We start from the raw sequence: 20,034 nt of genomic DNA, 5'->3' as shown, positions 1-20,034 counted from the left end.
AAATTACCCAAATACATTTTTGTATTAAAAAAAATAATAAAAAAAATTACAATAAAAAAAAAAAAAACTACATAAATAGTTACCTAAGGGTCTGAACTTTTTAAATATACATGTCAAGAGAGTATCTTATTACATTTTTTAAAATTATAAGCTTGTAAATAGTGATCGACGCAAATTGAAAAAATGCACCTTTATTTCTAAATAAAATATCGGCGCCATAAATTGTGATAGGGACGTAATTTAAATGGTGTAATAAGCGGGACAAATGGGCACATAAAATGCATGGGTTTTAATTACTGTAGCATGTATTAATTTTAAACTATAATGGCTAAAAACTGAGAAATAATGTTTTTTTTCCATTTCTATCTTAATCTTCCTGTTAAAATGTATTTACAGTAAAGTGGCTCTTAGCAAAATGTACTACCTAAAGAAAGCCTAATTAGTGGCGGAAAAAACGAGATATAGATCAATTAATTTTGATAAGTAGCGATAAAGTTATTAGCGAATGAATGGGAGGTGAACATTGCTTGGATGCATAAGATTTTCGAAGCTGTAGGCTGAAGTGGTTAAAGAGAACCTGTATCAAAAAAATGTCCCCCTGGGAGGTACTCACCTTGGAAGGGGGAAGACTCAGGGTCCCAATGAGGCTTTCCCCTCCCCTGTAGCTGCAGGCAGTCAAGCGCTGGCTCCCCCGAAGTGTCCAGGAATCCTCCCTCAACAAACCTGACAAATGCTGATAAGCGCTCATTAATTTACCTTCACTGGCTCCAGCGGGGGCGCTGTTGCGGCTTACCGCACAGAGATAGGCAAAAATAGCCGATCTCCGTTGGGTCCGCTCTACTGCGCAGGCGCAAGTCATCAAGCGTCCTCCTCGCCGTCAAACGAGGAGGACGCTTGACGCTATTGAAAGCGGGAGACGAGGATTGCTGTGGTCCTAGACCGGGGGATCGGTATACTCCATTAGAGGCTTAGGCTGCAAGTGGTTGTTTAAAGCGTATGAACCTCTGGCATAACAGTGAGAAGCAAGGCCCTGCAACTCTCTCATACAACTTCTGCCAGTGAGCAGGGAATTAGAGGGGACGGAGGGGAGTGCATGACTAGCTGGTGGTGGTTTGCCCAACCCCCCATACCTGCACACTTTAGGCATGTGGAGAGAGTCACATTGGAGGTGTGTTGCCTAACAGGGCCGGCGCTACCATAGAGGCAAAGTGGGCAATTGCCCCAGGGCCCAAGAGCTTGTAGGGGCCCCCAGTGGCTACAAGAGGGGAAAAACATTTTTCAAATCGACCTTATAGTTTTTGAGAAAATTGATTTTAAAGTTTCAAAGGAAAAAAAATACACATTTAAAAACTCGCCAACTTTAACGGTTAATAGCAAATCCACCTTAAATGCTAGAAACCCTAAATTTGCAGGATATGTTAAGGAGATCATTGGGAATAAGAGGAAAAAACAATTTTTCAAAAAGACCTTATAGTTTTTGAAAAAATAGATTTTAAAGTTTTGAAGGAAAAAAGTATACTTTTAAATGCGGTAAATGTCACTTTTAGTAGCAAACCTAACGGTAGTGTAATTTTACATGCATCAAACGAAAGCGCAATAAATTTCCTGATGGGGTTTCCAGGGGGTCTATACGCAGCTGCATCGCTTTGGCCAGGGATCGCTATACAGCCGCAATATGGCTGTATGAAGATCCCTGGCATTTTTTCCTATTTTCCCAATTTTTTTTTTTATCTTTAGAGCGTGGGAATTTTTTCTTTAAAAATGATGTGGGGTCCCCCCTCCTGAAACTTTTTAACCCCTTGTCCTCTATGCAGGCTGGGGTAGCCAGAATGTGGAGTTCCGACCGATTGGGGCTTCACACCCTGTTATACCAGCTGCAAAAATGGTCCCTTAATGCCGATTTTTGTTCCGGGGTATCTGTTGGGGGGGGGGGGGGGGGGCCCAGGTTTATTTTGCCCTGGGGCCCCATTGTTGCTTAAACTGGCCCTGTTGCCTAACTCATAACAGTCTGCACTTTTGTATTTTTATGTTTTCTTGAGGTGTGTTCATATGACAAAGAAGATCCTGAAGCATCGCAGATGATTGACTATATGAACTGAACGCTACTATTCTGTGGATGTTGGATCCAGCGCTGATTCCCCCCAAAATTGGCAATGATATTTACAATTGCTGCTGCGCACTTGGGCAGTAGCGGCTCTCTGGTCAGGCTCCAGCGGAAATAGCCAAGCCCAATCAGCTCCGCTCTACTGCACAGGAGCATATGACCCACGCCTGAACAGCAGAGCGGACCCGATCATGGCTCGGCTATATCCACCGGAGTCCGAGCGGAGAGCTGCTACTGCACCTATGAGCAGGCCGACAAGCATCCGACAATGAGAACCTTGGGGGGACCCAGCGTTTTATCCCTTCTGCAGAGGAGGACGGGGGAAGCCTTCCCCCTCCAGAGATACCCCCCAGGCGCTCTTTTTTTCTTGTTACAGATTTTCTTTAACCACCTGAGCGGTCTGGACGAGCTGAGCTCGTCCAACACCGCCGGAGGTCGCCGCTCAGGCCCTGCTGGGCCGATTTTAATCAAATAAAAAGCAGCACACGCAGCCGGCACTTTGCCAGCCGCGTGTGCTGCCTGATCGCCGCCACTCTGCGGCGATTCGCCGCGAGCAGCGGCGAAAGAGGGTCCCCCCAGCCGCCTGAGCCCAGCGTAGCCGGAACAAAAAGTTCCGGCCAGCGCTAAGGGCTGGATCGGAGGCGGCTGACGTCAGGACGTCGGCTGACGTCGATGACGTCACTCCGCTCGTCGCTATGGCGACGATATAAGCAAAACAAGGAAGGCCGCTTATTGCGGCCTTCCTTGTTTATTCTGGGCGCCGGAGGCGATCGGAAGATCGCCTCCGGAGCGCCCTCTAGTGGGCTTTCATGCAGCCAACTTTCAGTTGGCTGCATGAAATAGTTTTTTTTTTATTCAAAAAAAACCCTCCCGCAGCCACCCTGGCGATATAATCAGAACGCCAGGGTGGTTAAAGAGACACTGAAGCCTCCAAAACTGTTTTTACTGCAGAATACTGTTTAGCATGAATGCCCTACTTGAAACACTGCATCACCGTGGCTGAACTCACAATTAAAACTCCCGGAATCCCTGGGGGGATATTTGGGCAGCGCTTCCTTGTGGAGGCAGAGCTTTGGGCTGTAGCTCCCGTCAATCTGTGCTGATCGCCGTCTCTCCCCGCCCCTCTCAGTCTTCCTTCACTGAGAGGGGCGGGGAGAGGCGGCAATCAGCGCAGATTGACGCGCATGGAGGCAGAGCTACAGCCCAAAGCTCTGCCTCCTCCGGGCAGAAAAATCCACAACTTTGAAAGTTGTGGATTTTTGCCTCAGGATTCCAGGGGTTTTAATTGCGAGTCCAGCTGCAGGGATGTTTTGTGGAGGCTTCAGTGTCTTTTTAAGTGTGTGTGGAGGGGGGGGGGGTGCATCCTGTGTATGTAAGTGCTAACTCATTTAGGCCACCACAATCCTATCGATGCATTCCAAGCTGCATTCCATCGTCTTTCACTTCTGCCTTCAGAGCAGAAGCTCCAGTTTAGAATGCGGAAGTGTAAGAAGATGGAACTTGGCCTGGATCACATTTATTTATTTTAGTATTTATAAAGCACCAACATATTACGCCGCGCTGTACAGAGTATATTGTCTTCTCACTTAACTGTCCCTCAGAGGGACTCACAATCTAGTCCTTACCATAGTCATATGTCTATCTATGTTTCATAGTCTAGGGCCAATTTTTAGGGGGAAGCCAATTAACTTATCTGTGATTTTTTGGATGTGAGAGGAAACCCAGGCAGACACGGGGAGAACATACAAACTCCTTGCAGATGTAGACCTGGCTGGATTCAAACCAGGTACCCAGCGCTGCAAGGCAAGAGCACTAACCACTACACCACCGTGCTGCCCATCCGAAAGAAGGCAGGAGCTTAGGTGAGTTAACCCTTATGTACACAGCCCACACCACCCTCCCTCTAACTACTTCCTTCTACAGACGGCACAATGGTCATCAGTTTAGGTTCAGTTAGGAGATGCCCAGTGTAAACATTAGGTGTCGGTAAGGGTATAAAGCTAAAGGTAAGTCATTGGGATTGGGGATTTCATTATGGGAATCAGTAGTGAGGCACAAGACAACCAATGCACAACATAAAGTAGCGCCAGATAGCCACCACCGAAATCAAACGAACTCCGCTATTAACACCCAAAATACTCAATGAGCTTACTATATCCTAACCTGAACCTGAGTTAATTAAAAAATATCCTGACATTAAATGATTAGGATTTGGCACCTTTACCTGAGTTATATCAGATCACGGTGAAGGCTGCTGAGATGTTTGTGAGTTAGCAGATGTGGGATTGTAGTTTCGTGCAGCATGCAAGGCAAGAGTTTTTTCTTACCTGCCACGCTAGTAAAGGGGCCCATACACTTAATGATTTTCCCGCCGATAACTGTGATCAAATCTGCTGTGAAATCATTGCGCAAACACTGATCGAACGATCGATTTCCATCCAAAATCGATCATTCCCGTCGACCTGTCCGTGCGGAAGATTTCGCTAGATCGCCGGCGGGTCGGCAGTGCGTCTATAGCGGCATTCGAATGTCCGACGACCGACGCTAGTGGCATTACATTACCTGTTCTGCCGGTGCGTGTCCCCGCTGTCACTTCTCCGTACTGGGCTCCAGCTGGCTTCACTTCTTCCTGTCCCGACAGGAAGTTTAAACAGTAGAGCACCCTCTACTGTTTAAACTTCCCCAGCAGGAAGTAAAGATAAGCTGGAGCCCAGAGCGGAGAAGAGACAGCGGAGACCAGGGGACTCGCGCCGGCTGGATCAGGTTATGTATTCAAGGGAGGGGGGGGGGGGGGGGGGTTTCAGGGGTGGGCGGCGTCAGCTCCAATAATTCAGCTATAAGTGAACATTTGTGGTTACCCACAATGCTCCACTACTGAATATGCAAATGATCCCTTTCCACCCTTATAAGCAAAGCAAGCATCCAGAACTGCTGGTGTATAGCAAGCCTATAGCTGTACACACAGCCACACCAACCCCACATGTACAGAGCTTGTTTCAGGCTTTTGGCCCTCATCAGTATGTTGCAGGGATTGATATGGCTGTATGGGATAGGACTTGGACCAGTACAACAGAGTAACCAAGCAGCTCGGGGTGACCCAAACCACTAGGAATGTATAGGGGGATAAAAGAGACCGAAAAGCCCTCCTACTAATAAGTAGTGCTTGGTGAAATTTGCAGTTAATGTAACACTCAAGTATGAAAAACATCTAATGCTACGCGGAGCGGATAGCGGTGATTGAGCGCGGGCCAGCGGCGATCGGTGTGCTGACGCAGCTAGCAAAGTGCTAGCTGTGTTCAGCAAAAAAAAAAATTAAGCAAATCGGCCCAGCAGGGCCTGAGAAAACCTCCTGCGCGGCTAAGGTTAAGGACCAGACCCTTTTTTTCCATTCAGACCACAGCAGCTTTCACGGTTTATTGCTCGCTCATACAACCTACCACCTAAATGAATTTTGGCTCCTTTTCTTGTCACTAATACAGCTTTCTTTTGGTGCTATTTGATTGCTGCTGCGATTTTTACTTTTTATTATAGTCATCAAAAAAGACATGAATTTTGTCAAAAAAATGATTTTTTTAACTTTCTGTGCTGACATTTTTCAAATAAAGTAAAATTTCTGTAAACATGCAGCACGAAAAATGTGGACAAACATGTTTTTGATTAAAAAAAAAAACCTATTCAGCCTATATTTATTGGTTTGGGTAAAAGTTATAGCGTTTACAAACTATGGTGCAAAAAGTGAATTTTCCCATTTTGAAGCATCTCTGACTTTTCTGACCACCTGTCATGTTTCATGAGGGGCTAGAATTCCAGGATAGTATAAATACCCCCCAAATTACCCCATTTTGGAAAGAAGACATCCCAAAGTATTCACTGAGAGGCATAGTGAGTTCATAGAATATATTATTTTTTGTCACAAGTTAGCGGAAAATGACAGTTTGTGACAAGAAAAAAAAAAAAAAAAAGTTTCCATTTCTGCTAACTTGTGACAAAAATAAGTAAATGAAATCTGCCACGGACTCACCATGCCCCTCTCTGAATACCTTGAAGTGTCTACTTTCCAAAATGGGGTCATTTGTGGGGTGTGTTTACTGCCCTCGCATTTTGGGGGGTGCTAATTTGTAAGCACCACTGTAAAGCCTAAAGGTGCTCATTGGACTTTGGGCCCCTTAGCGCAGTTAGGCTGCAAAAAAGTGCCACACATGTGGTATCGCCGTACTCAGGAGAAGTGGTATAATGTATTTTGAGGTGTATTTTTACATATACCCATGCTGGGTGGGAGAAATACCTCTGTAAATGACAATCTTTTGATTTTTTTTTACACACAATTGTCCATTTACAGAGATATTTCTCCCACCCAGCATGGGTATGTGTAAAAATACACCCCAAAACACATTGTACTACTTCTCTCGAGTACAACGATACCACACATGTGGCACTTTTTTGCACCCTAACTGCGCTAAGGGGCCCAAAGTCCAATGAGTACGCTTAGGATTTCAAGGGTCATTTTGCGGCATTTGGTTTCCTCACGGTTTAGGGCCCCTAAAATGCCAGGGCAGTATAGGAACCCCACAAATGACCCCATTTTAGAAAGAAGACACCCCAAGGTATTCCGTTAGGAGTATGGTGAGTTCATAGAAGATTTTATTTTTTGTCACAAGTTAGCGGAAATTGATTTTTATTGTTTCTTTTTCACAAAGTGTCACTTTCCACTAACTTGTGACAAAAAATAAAATCTTCTATGAACTCATAAGCTGGAATTTTTTATTGACTCAAATATAAGTCTACCAGCAAAGTTTATGACTGCACTTGGGGACCAGGAAAAATTAACAGCTGCACTTGGGGCTCAGGAGGGGTTAATGACTGCAATGTATAAAGTATAGCAGCCATTAACCCCTCCTGTCCCTTAAGCACAGCCAATAACTCATTCAGGCCCCCAAGTGCAGCAATTATTCACCCCCTTCCCCCCTTCCTGAAGCCCAGTATTTTGCCTCTTACCATTTCCTTGTTAATTGTTGTGGCCAGGACTTTCAGACCTGTGTTTTCTTGGCAATACCTTTATCCCTCCTTTTGTGTCACCAGCCCCTCCCTCTAGATTGTAAGCCTTTGGCAGGGCCCTCTCCCCTTGTGTATCATACTTGACTGTGTGCACTGCACCCAGAATTTGGAACTGGTAATTTTTACCACTACCATTCCAGTTTATGATCTGGCATTGTACTATTATCTGCATTGTGTTGTGTATCTTATTGCTATTACCTGTATTGTTGTATCTATGGTCTGTTACCTGTATTGTTCTGTCAACCCTGTTATCATTGTCTGTAATCCTATTTATTGTACAGCGCTGCGTTGGCGCTATATAAATCTAATTAATAATAATAATAATAATAATCAAGGGTAAATTGCTGTAAATGGGAATCTCACCAGTAGTTACACACATTACTCTGTGTGCTTAGTATTGCTTGTGACTTGTGTATAAGTCGAACCCTATACTTTTATTTAGTGAATCAGACTTACATTTCTAGACTTATAATCGAGGAAATACAGCACTATTCCCTTTATATCTCTGGAATTTAAAGGTGCTTAGTAAGCGAATAAAATAAGTACAACCATTTTGTTGCGTTCCTAATACCGGTTATCCTAATAACGTCAACACAGTACAGATAAACCTCATTCTAAAGGTGCCCATATATCTATTGATTTGGTGGGCGATCGACCATCTGATTCGATAATTATCGAATTGGATGAAAAACAGTGCCGCCAAAACCATGCACATGCTGCAAGATGTCGGGCCGACACGCTTGATTGGGCGCATGGCATAAATGACAAACGCTGCAAAAACATCTGCCCTCCCCTTGCCCCTGCATTCATATTTTTACTCTCTGCCAGTTGCCAATAAATAGAGGAATTCCCACACAAAAAAGACTGTTGTTTGTATTCTTGAATATTAGCATTCACACCGCCCTGTTGTGTGCCCTGGTGATAAGGACAAGGGAGTTCCTCCACTATCTGCTCAGGAGAAGGACTCAGCTCACAGCTCCAGCACTGACACAAACCTTGTCCACAATCACTCTACAAGTACAGCATTGTCAGCCTCATATGCTAATGCCGGGGCTGTACACAGTCACCTTTCCCAGCACTTCAAAACTGCCGTAAAACTTTTTTAGGGTTTAATTACACCTAGGGCGTTTTGCGTTTTTTTTAAGCGCCGGTGATCGCCCTAAAAGCGCAAGGAGGAGAAAAATAAAAGTGCAAAAAATTGAAAATCTCTGCCGTCAACAATTTCGATTTTAGATGTGAACAGAGCCATAGTGCGCGGGGCACGTAATGGTCATTCGGGGTTCCAGCGATGGCCAAACCCCCAATTTCATCTCCCTCCAAGTTGCTACGACTCAGATGGGGCAATAGTATTTAACGCCGCGGGGATTTGAGAGGCAGCAGGGAGAGCCCTCATTTGGCTCACCAGTGGCGTACTAATACGTTTTCAATATTTTCACATCGTTTTAAAATGCCCTTTAAAGGAAACCAGAACTAAGCACTAATACAAGTGTTATACATACCTGGGGCTTCCTCCAGCCCCATGCACACGGATCGCTCCCACGCTGCCGTCCTCGATCTTCTGCAGCTTCTGTACCAGTTCCCCTAACTTCAGCCAGTCGCGGCCAGTCTACACAAGAGAAACGTGCCCTCTATGTATCTCTCCAGCGGCTGCTGGAGAGATACCTAAAGAGAGCACTTCTCTTGCGTCACACTGGCCGCGACTGGCTGAAGTTACGGGACCCGGTACAGAAAATGGAGAAGACTGAGCATGGGGCTGGAGGAAGCCCCAGGTATGTATAAATCTTTTAATATTATTCAACTCTGGTACACTTTAAGCCACCAACTAGCAAGAAAATACTCAGAATAATTGTGACAGTACTTTTACACCTTCTTTTGTGGTACTTTTTCAATTGCAGAGCGATGAAAAGTAATTTTAAACAGAAGATGGAAAATTATCTCTTAGGAGAAAACCTAGGAGAAAAAGTGAATTGTGTTTGTTTTTTGTATTTTGTTGAATAGATACATAAGAAGTACAGGCCAGGTACATCATTACAATTTCCCATTGGAACTGGCTGCCCTGTACGTTTGTGTAAAGCATACATTCAGGTAAACCGTTGAATGAACAAGGAGGTAGAAAACCCTAAAAACGTAGCTGTGTTTTCTTCAAGAGACGGTGATTGTGCAACATCCCTTGTCGCACTGACACAGCCTCTGCTGATAGGTTTCACTCACAGGACTACACAAGAGTTTATCTATCCAAGGGCCAGCCTGGCATTAACATCTACTGGCTGCTGCTGAGCACACACACAGGCATCACACAGACACTTCCACTGAGCACACACAGGTATCACACAAACACTTCACACACAGGCATCACATTGGTACTTCCACTGAGCACACACAGGCATCACACTGAGCACACACAGGTATCACACAGACACATCCACTGAGCACACACAGGCATCAAACAGACACCTCACACACAGGCATCACACAAACACTTCACACACAGGCATCACACAGACACTTGCACTGAGCACACACAGGCATCACACAGACACATCCACTGAGCACACACAGGCATCAAACAGACACCTCACACACAGGCATCACACAAACACTTCACACACAGGCATCACACTGGCACTTCCACTGAGCACACACAGGCATCACACTGAACACACACAGGCATCACACAGACACTTCCACTGAGCACACACAGGCATCAAACAGACACCTCACACACAGGCATCACACAAACACTTCACACACAGGCATCACACTGGCACTTCCACTGAGTACAAACAGGCATCACACTGAGCACTGAGCACACACATCAACATCTACTGGCTGCTGCTGAGCACACACAGGCATCTCACAGACACTTCCACTGAGCACACACAGGCATCACACAGACACTTCACACACAGGCACCTCACGCACAGGCATCACACAGACACTGGGCACACACAGGCATCACACAGACACTTCCACTGAGCACACACAGGCACCTCACACACAGGCATCACACAGACACCTCACTCACAGGTATCACACAGGCACCTCACTCACAGGTATCACACAGGCACCTCACGCACAGGCATCACACAGACACCCCATACATCATGGGATTCTGGAGCCTCATATTATGGACTTTTCTCCTAATGGCTTGTTTCTCTGGGATCTGCTTTCTCCTGTACTGTGCATATATCTATTATATTCACAGGAAATATGACCACATCCCTGGACCCCCAAGAGACAGGTAAGACCTGGCCATTGTTTTATGTCTCTCTGGATTAGCAATGGATCAGCGTAGTTGTGCCTCTACAACTGTGATGCCAGTTGGATCAGGGATTACTTGTATTGAGGTTTGTTGGATTGCTAGACTTTTTCTTACACACTTTCTTTTCCCTAGTATGCATTAGTATTTTTTTTGTGTAAATTCTTACTCTGCATTTATACATCTCTGACACGTGAAATGTGAAAGCAAACCTGTAACGTTGGAAAAAAAAGCAATGGATACATACAGTTAGGTCTATACTTTTTTTTTTCTTATTTTGGTTCTGTACCACAATTTATTGTAAAATGAAACAACTCAGATACAGTTAAAGTGCAGAGTTTCAGCTTTAATTCAATGAGAACAAAACAATTGTATAAAAATGTAAGGCTACTGAGGCCAGTTTAACACTAAACCGGCAGTGTGGTGCGATCGGATGATTGCCCTGCAATGCTAAAAATAGCCTTTTGGGGTTTCCGCGTTAATACACGGTAATCCTCCTTCTGGCTGGCAGACAAACAGGAAGTGAGGCTCTAGCGCTCACTTCCTGTGATGGAAATACAAAGTGCACGGAAGTGTATTTAAAAAATATGCTTCCACGCATGTGCGTTGCAACGCCAACGAGAATTTTTTTATTAAAAAAAGCTGTGTCGCCATAGACTTACATGACTTCCTGTCTGCCGCATGTCGCCGCACGTGGTGCCCGACAATGCACAGAAAGGCTCTATAGACTTTCATGGCCCTAGCGTCAACCTGCGGTAAAAAAGGGTAACGCAACGCAGTGAAAAGGTCCCAATGTGAAAGGGGCCTAAAGTATTTTTTTAAACAATATCCCTTTATTACAGGGGCTCAAAGTAATTGAATAATTGACTCACAGACTATTTAATGGGCAGGCGTGGACAAGTCCATCGTTATGTCATTATCAATTAAGCAGATAAGAGGGCTTGATTTGATTTGAGGTGTGGCGCTTCCACGTGGAAGATTTTGCTGTGAACAGACAACATGCGGTCAAAGGAACTTTCTACACAGGTAAAAGAAGCCATCCTTAAAGAGGAGCTGTTAGGTATAAGGTCTCAGAAAAAAAACACATATATCAGTAGCTAAATATTGGCTGTACAGCATTACATATGCATTTCACTGTCCACGTTTGGATTTCACAGAATTTTTATATAGTATTTGCAGAGAATGATGCTCCTGACAGCTCATGGCAGGTTCCATGTTTGTCTGTCTCCTATGAAGCCAATTGTGTGGTCATGTCCTCCCTGCTTCCTGATGATTCCACTCACAAAAAAGATCTGTAATGGACAACACTACTGTGCAGTGAATATTAATTAGCCATGTGGCTAGGAACAATAGCGTACTCATGCAGTATACTCTGCCCTGTGATTTTTCAGTGCTGTGAGCTGGGCTGCATTACAAGCTGCTGTAATATGAGCCTGTAACTTCTCACTAGCAGCCGAGGGGAGGACCCAAGGTGGGGAGAAGTAGCCCCAGAATGCTTTGCAGTATGTTATGCGACCTCTCGTCCTTTTAAGAGCTTGGGAATAACAGCCTTGCTGTTTAGCACAGATCAAAAGTAAGAGAGATTTTTAACTTCAGTATTGCCTTTTTGGCTTCCTTCTAAACTGTTTAACACAGGAGAATAGAGGTTTAAATTAGCTTTTGCAGCCTGACAGTTACTCTTTAACCATTTCAGCCCCTGGATATTTTTCACCTTATGGACGAGAGGAATTTTCACCTGTCAGCACTTTTCCCTTTCATTCCCCAATAACTTTATCACTACTTATCACAGCAAAATGATCTACAGTATACCTTGTTTTTTTTCCGCCAACACTTAGGCTTTCTGTGGGTGGTAAATTATGCTAAGAATTGTACATATATTCCTCAGCTCTGTTGTCACGCCAATCCTGTTGCAATAGCCTGAAGCCACCCAGTGCTCAAAAAAGGGTACACAGTGTCCACCACCATAGGACAAACAATATGCCAGGCTTAGTAGGATTGTCACAAGGGGTTACAATTTTATTTCACACTAGTCAAAGTTATAACAGAACAACTTACATTGTGGGTCCATGCAAACTGAACCCAACTGCATACAAATCGCTCATAAGGTTTTTGCACTGAATCAAATCAAAGTGCACCTTATCATATATGTAGGTGGCATGTTCAGAGATAGCCCGTCTCTCCTTCCCTTGGGGGAGACTTAATTGTAAATATTTACATATACTTTAACCACTTCACAACTGAGAAGTTTTACCCCTGAAACACCAGAGCAATTTTCACCTTTCAGCGCTCCTTCCATTCATTCGTCTATAACTTTATTATTATTTATCGCACTGAAATGAACTACCATATCTTGTTTTTTTCGCCACCAATTAGGCTTTCTTTAGGTGGGACATTATGCCAAGAATTATTTTATTCTAAATGTGTTTTAATGGGAAAATAGGAAAAAATGTGGAGAAAAAAATCATTATGTTTCAGTTTTCGGCCATTATAGTTTTTAAATAATGAATGCTACTGTAATTAAAACCCATGAAATGTATTTGTCCCGGTTATAAAACCGTTTAAATTATGTCCCTATCACAATGTTTGGCGCCAATATTTTGTTTGGAAATAAAGGTGCATTTTTTTCAGTTTTGCATCCATCCCTAATTACAAGCCCATAATTTATAAAGTAACAGTGTTATACCCTCTTGACATAAATATTTAAAAAGTTCAGTCCCTAAGGTAACTATTTATGTTTTGTTTTTTTATTGTAATTTTTATTTTATTTTTTTATTACAAAAAAAAAATAATTGGGGAGTGTGGGAGGTAATGAGTTTATGTTTATTTATTGTGTAAAACTAATGTATGTGTATATGAGAAATTGTTTAGGGTGTAGTTTTACTATTTGGCCACAAGATGGCCACAGTGATTTTTTTGTTTATGCGACCTGAAAGCATCCGGAAGTACGCATGCAGGAAGCACAATGAGGCTGGGAAAATCACAATGATCTCGCTGCTTCTCATAGAAGCAGCCGATCATTGCAGGAGCGTAGATCAACGAACGGGAACGGCTTTTCCCATTCATTGATCTCCGTGCAAGCGGGCGGCGGCGTGCACGAGTGGCGGGAGTGCGTGCACGAGTGAGCGGGAGCCGCGGACAGCGGCAGTAGCGTGGGAGGTGCGGATATCTCCGTCCCTGGGGGTGAAAGGATGGAAAAAGGGATGGAGATATCCACCCCAGTGGGGGTAAAGCGGTTAAATTTTAAGATTTTCGCAACGCAGAGGTCCTTTAGGCTGCTTTCACAGTGGGACGTTACAAACGCACGTTACTGCAGCCTGTGACGCAGCCCACCGCACAGTAATGAAAAGTCAATGAGCTGTTCACAGTGCCCACGTTGCGTTACATTGTAACGCAGCACGTCAAATAAAAAAGCTGCATGCTGTGCATTATAGGCGGCTAGGCCGCGTTAGACTGTTTGCACATGCTCAGTAATCCAAGGGGTAGGTGTATTGATATACAAGTCTAACGTAACAAGAGGACTGCATGAAAGTACATACAGAAGGTGCACTGCAAGGTACAAGCCGCTCATAAGCCTCAAGAATAGAATGGCTAGATTGGGCTTTGCTAAAGAACATCTGAAAAAGACAGCACAGTTCTGGAAAAACATTCTTTGGATAGATGAAACCAAGATCAACCTCTACCAGAATGAGGGCTAGAAAAAAGTATGGAAAGGTGTGGAACAGCTCATTATCTAAAGCATACCACGTCATCTGTATAACAAGGTGGAGGCAGTGTGATGGCTTGGGCATGCTTGGCTGCCAGTGGCACTGGTACTCTAGTGTTTATTAATGATGTGACACAGGACAAAACCAGCAGTCAAATTGGTGGCAATTCTAAATACAATGACCCAAAACAGCCAAAGCATCCCAGGGGTTTATTGAAGCAAAAAAGTGGAAAATTCTTGAATCGCCAAGTCACTCACCTGATCTAAACCCAACTGAAAATGCATTTCACTTATTGGGCTTGATTCACAAAGCGGTGCTAACTGTTAGCACGCCTGTGAAAACCCCCTTAGCACGTCTAAACAAGCTTTTCGCGCATAAAACATTATGCGCGCAAAACTTTATGCGCGTAAAACTTTACGCGCATACTGCACAGAGCACAGGGCGCTCCGCGCGAAGTGCCCATTAAAGACTATGGGACTTAGCGCGTGTAAAACTTTGTGCGCGTAAAACTTTGCGCGCGCAAAGTTAGCGCGCGATCTGATTGAGAAATCCGGTGCTAACCTACTTAGCACCCTGGTTAGCGCGTCTAAAGACTTTAGGGGCTTGATTCACAAAGCGGTGCTAACCTACTTAGCACGTCTAAAGTCTTTAGACGTGCTAACCAGGGTGCTAAGTAGGTTAGCACCGAATTATCTGATTCAGAAATTCGGTGCTAACCTACTTAGCACCCTGGTTAGCATGTCTAAAGACTTTAGACGTGCTAAGTAGGTTAGCACCGCTTTGTGAATCAAGCCCTAGATGTGCTAAGTAAGTTAGCACCGCTTTGTGATTCAAGCCCATTGAAGACTAAACTTCAGAGAAAAGGCCTGCCAGAGCATTAAAAAGGAGGAAACCTAGCATCTGGTGATGTCCATGAGTTCAAGACTTCAGGCTGTGATTGTCAGCAGAGGTATTTCAACCAAGTATTAGAAATGAACATTTTATTTCCAGTTATTTAATTTGTCCAATTACGTTAGTTGCCTCACATTTTAAGCAATGCAATCTATTTTGTTCACCCCACTGAACTTTAGCTGAAAGTCTGCAATGCTACTGCATCTGAGTTGTTTCAATTAAAATTCATTGTGGTAATGTACAGAACCAAAATTAGGAAAAAATTGTGTCTGTCCAAAAATATTTATGGACCTAACTGTTCCTCTAGATCCAGAGGTTTCCCATGTCCTCCAACAGACAATCGCGGGACGCTGGGACCCTCTGAAAACTCATGGTTGCGCTCCTGTAGGAGAACAAGCCGTGCTGCGCAGGAAGGCTCGCACTAGTGCAATAGCAAGGCATGGGCTCTTCGGAAAGAGCTAAGCCCATTTGGCACCATGCTACTGCGCAGGCGGAAGCCGTCTTCGTCTGCGCTATGCAGCCAAGCTCAGTCAACAAGCCCTTGTTGACGTGTTTCAGGGGGTCCCAGTGGTGGAAAGGTGGGGGGATGGGGAAAGAGGCTTACCTATACTGAGGTAAGTATCTCAGTTGGGCACTTTTTTCCCTTCAGATTCCTTTTAAGCTGCACTTTATCGAGTGTGTTGAAAAAGAAAGCAGTTACCGTAATGGTGTAGGGGAGAAAATCCACACCTAGGAAGAACATCAGAGTGGTGACTATAGGGGAAGCAGCCCATGCAACCGCAAGTGGGCCCAGAGCTGTTGGAAGCCCCAACTACGCGTACGTATTGTCCTTCTGCCGGAGAGCTGAGTGCCGTTCAAATCCCCGGCAGCAATAAATACTATTCCCCCTCCGGGTTGTAGTTACTCAGAGGGAGATGTAATTCGGGGTCTGGTGATCATCGGATCCCCGAGTTACCCTTGCGCAGGATGCATAGCATAGCACTAGCGCTATGGCGGTGCCCAGCTTCAATGCAGAGCGTCGGGAGCCCAAATGACCTGCTTCATCAGCTACTTAACCTCCCTATCCTTCAGTTCAGCTGTTACCGAGTCCACGCTTCATGATGGCCATGCTCGTCATATGACTCCTGGCAGATGGACTGCATGGAGTCCTGCCAGATGGACTGTCATGGGGGTTGCTAAGAGGAGACAGAAAGGAGTGTGAATGTTGGGGGGGTGGGGTGATTTGTAGTTGCGCTCCTGGCGGACAATACTGTATAGCTTTTTGAAATGGTGTCCTGACCAAGATAGCACTGCAAGCCAAAAGTGCTCACCACTTAGCTATCCTACTCTGACAGTTCCAGTATAAAAGGTTCCGTCAATCCTACTTTCCTAAAGGAAATCTGAATGGACAACAAAGTGCCCAATTAGGATACTTACTTCAGTAGAGGGGAACCTCTGTATAATCCAGAGGCTTCATCCATCTCCCTCCACCCCGCCACTCCAGTGCTGGGACCCCCTGATGCTCCTTGGGAAGGGCTTGTCAACAGAACTGTATCGCACTGTGCAGAGGCAAACAGCTCACGGCTACGCAGTACCGTGGAGCAGATGGGCCTGGCTTTTTTTCCGCCTCCTCTTGGGCTCCTCCTTGCTACTTCGCTGACCCTAGCTGTCCTGCATTTGCGCAGTGCGAGCGTGCTTGGTCTCGTAAGGGAGCGCAGCTGCGAGCTTCCAGGGGCTCTTGTTGACCAGCAGTGGTCAGAGCCAGTTCTAGGCTTTTTGTAGCCATAGCCTGAGGCCCGAGGCAAACTTATGAGGATGCTACCCGACCCCCCCCCCCCGATTTGGAATGATTGCACAGAACCAAAAAAATTTACTCTGCTTCACTTAACCTCCCCAGCGTTCAATTTCCCCAGGATTTCTGTGCAAACAGTGATAAAATTTATTTTTAAAACTTTTTTTTTTCTGTAACTTGCCAAAATGTGTCAAGCAAGGGTCTAGTATACAGTGCAGGAGAGTATTGATGTGTATGCATGTTTACACTGTTCACAGCATGTTTTTTTTGAACGGACATTTCTGTCCATACCGCTAGGGAGGTTAATGTTCTCAGTCAGCAAGGGAGCATATGCAACAACTCGAGACTTGACATGCTGGAGCTCGATACAATAACGCACTGGCTGACTACAAGTCTGTGACAAACAAACTGCTCACTCTCAGCCTGTTGGCCATCCTCCATTCCTCTTTAGTCAGGACAGCAGTGCCACCTCCTCCCATTTGCTGTGCAAGTCAAATGAAACACGGCTGCCTCCCCCCTCCCTACTTACTGTCAGACTCCTCACACAGCACTACAAACTGCTTTTCCCCAATGATGACCTCTTCACCTAGCTCTCCTCTCACTTCTCCTATTCTGACTGCATGATGTAAGTGTAAACACACAATGCAAACATGCTGCCCCTGTAAGCTCTGATGCAAGTGGTTCACCTTGCTTCATGAGAGAACCGTTTCTGGCGGTAGTCTGCCGGGGGAGGATCCAGAGCCTTTCCTCTACCGAGGTAAGTAATTAACTAAGTTTTGCCTCCTCCCAAAGTTACAGGTTTGCTTTCGCTTTAAAGCAAACCTGAACTGAAAAATATAAACATACACATGTCATACTCATCTACTCATTAATCTTTTTCCTCTCCTGCATCCTGTGTGTCCACTGTGATCAATGGAATCCTCCATTTTAAAAATGGTGATTACCCCGTAACAGCTTCTGGGTCAGCACACCATTAAACTGTAATATCGCCCACTTGAGCTATAGGGAAACATGGACATTACCTTGCACATCAGTTGTCATTTCAGTTATAACTGACAGCAACTGATAAAGTGGAAAAAGACCCTAATGCTAGGTACGCACCATACAATTTTGTAGTAGATGGTTCGATTGATAATTTCCGACATGTCCGATCTTATTTTCGAACGTTTTTCTGATCGATTTCTCACAGAAGTGAATGGAAATAGATAAGAAAAGATAACTGCATCAAATCGGAAACCGATCGAAAAATCGAATCGGAAATCGATCGGATGGAAAATCGACCGAAAAAACGCATCGTGTATACCCAGCATAAGGCTTTCGGCTCTGACAAGATCTTGTTAAGGGGCCCATACACCTAACGATATTCCCGCCGATATACAGCAGATTCGATCACTGTGATCGAATCTGCTGTGAAATCGTTACGCAAACGCTGACCGAACGATCGATTTCCATCCGAAATCGATCATTCCTGTCGATCCGTCCGTGCGGAAGATTTCGCTCGATCGCCGGCGGGTCGGGAGTGCGTCGATAGTGGCGTTCGAATGTACGAACAAACGACGCCAGCGGCAAAACATTACCTGATCCGGCCGGCGCATATCCCCGCTGTCACCGCTGCTCCTTCTCCGCTGGGTTCCGGCAGGCTTCACTTCTTCCTGTCCCGACAAGAAGTTTAAACAGTAGAGCGCCCTCTACTGTTTAAACTTCCCCAGACAGGAAGTACAGTGAAGCAGCAGCCCTGGAGCCCAGGGCGGAGAAGGAGACTTGCGCCGGCCGGACCCGGTAATATATGCAGGGGTGGCAGCGGCAGCTTCACAGATGGTGAATCGATTTCATGCTGAAATCGATTCACAATCTGTTTGCAGTAAAGGCAGCCATACGATCACTCTCTGATCAGATTCGATCAGAGAGGGATCTATCTGTTGGTCGATCTGATGGCAAATCGACAAGTGTATGGCCACCTTTAGAATGCAAAGGAATAGTCATTACAAGAAAATGGTGAACCTCTTGTTATAGTTATGCCTGGGCAGTTGATGCAGTAAACTTCCTCAACAGTTATATTGTCTACTATTGACTGTAGCCCGTTTAAAAATGTCCTCTAGTCATCGCCGCCACATGCCAGCACGCTTGTGCTCGCACCCACCACGCGCACACACACCCATCCACTGGGTAGTGTTGGGCGAACAGTGTTCGCCACTGTTCGGGTTCTGCAGAACATCACCCTGTTCGGGTGATGTTCGAGTTCGGCCGAACACCTCATGGTGTTCGGCCTTTTTAGTCCGGGTTCGCCCGAACAGCTCAATGCCCAGCCGAACAGGCCGAACAGGGCCCCTGTTCGGCTGAATACTGCCCCCCTATGGGGTCGCAGGCATAAGGGGGGAGCATGCCCCGGTCACGGGGGGGGGGGTCGAAAATTCCCCCCACCCCCTCCGCTAGCGCTCCCCCCTCTGCCCGCTTCCCCATACAAAAATTTTCCGTAAAGTTCAATAGTACCTTCAGTGGCTGGCTGGCACTGTGGTGTGAGTGAGTAGGAGGAGTCCGAGTAGGACGCGTTGAGGCCGCCCTTTCTCTGACCTCACGTCCTCTGCATACGAGGGTACGCGTCACGCGTACCCTCGTATGCGTCATCACGTAGAGGACGTGAGGTCAGAGAAAGGGCGGAAGTACCACAAGGGTACTACCGCTGAACCGCCCGCTGCCCGGCCTCAACGCGTCCTACTCGGACTCCTCCTACTCACTCACACCACAGTGCCAGCCAGCCACTGAAGGAACTTTACGGAAAATTTTTGTATGGGGAAGCGGGCAGAGGGGGGAGCGCTAGCGGAGGGGGTGGGGGGAATTTCCGACACCCCCCCCCCCCGCGACCGGGGCATGCTCCCCCCTTATGCTTGCGACCCCATAGGGCCCCCAAAAGCGGGATGTTCAGGGGAGTTCAGGGTTCGGGCCGAACATGCCGAACATCTGGCCCATGTTCGGCGAACGGACCCGAACCCGAACATCCAGGTGTTCGCCCAACACTACCACTGGGTCGGCCCCCTGGAACTTCTCTGCTTCTGTCCAAGGCTGTCCGTGCTACGCACATGCACAGTACAAAAAACACACGGACACAGATGACGCAGGGACACCTGCGGTTTTATCATATAGGATTATCTAACTGGATAGTGTACTGGTTAAGGGCTCTGCCTTTGACATGGGAGACCAGGGTTCGAAACCTGGGTAGGTCAAGTACCTATTCAGTAAGGAGTTCAAGGCA

General features: G+C 45.8%; 1 protein-coding gene across 2 annotated transcripts in view; it reads left to right on the top strand.

Moving 5' to 3' along the window:
- Nucleotides 1-9,449: 9,449 nt before the first annotated feature.
- The window catches only part of LOC137533156 (cholesterol 24-hydroxylase-like), an 85,634-nt gene continuing 75,049 nt past the window's right edge, over nucleotides 9,450-20,034 (top strand). For both annotated transcript variants that reach the window (XM_068254371.1, XM_068254370.1), the window contains exon 1: nucleotides 9,450-10,400. In XM_068254371.1, coding sequence (XP_068110472.1) covers nucleotides 10,264-10,400 — 137 coding nt within the window. In that variant the 5' untranslated portion in view covers nucleotides 9,450-10,263. The remainder of the gene's footprint in view (nucleotides 10,401-20,034) is intronic.

This window comes from Hyperolius riggenbachi, chromosome 9, assembly GCF_040937935.1.
Source record: "Hyperolius riggenbachi isolate aHypRig1 chromosome 9, aHypRig1.pri, whole genome shotgun sequence".
Classification (NCBI taxonomy): domain Eukaryota; kingdom Metazoa; phylum Chordata; class Amphibia; order Anura; family Hyperoliidae; genus Hyperolius; species Hyperolius riggenbachi.
The sequence above is the reverse complement of the archived record's forward strand: the minus strand, read 5'-3'. Positions and strand labels throughout refer to the sequence as shown.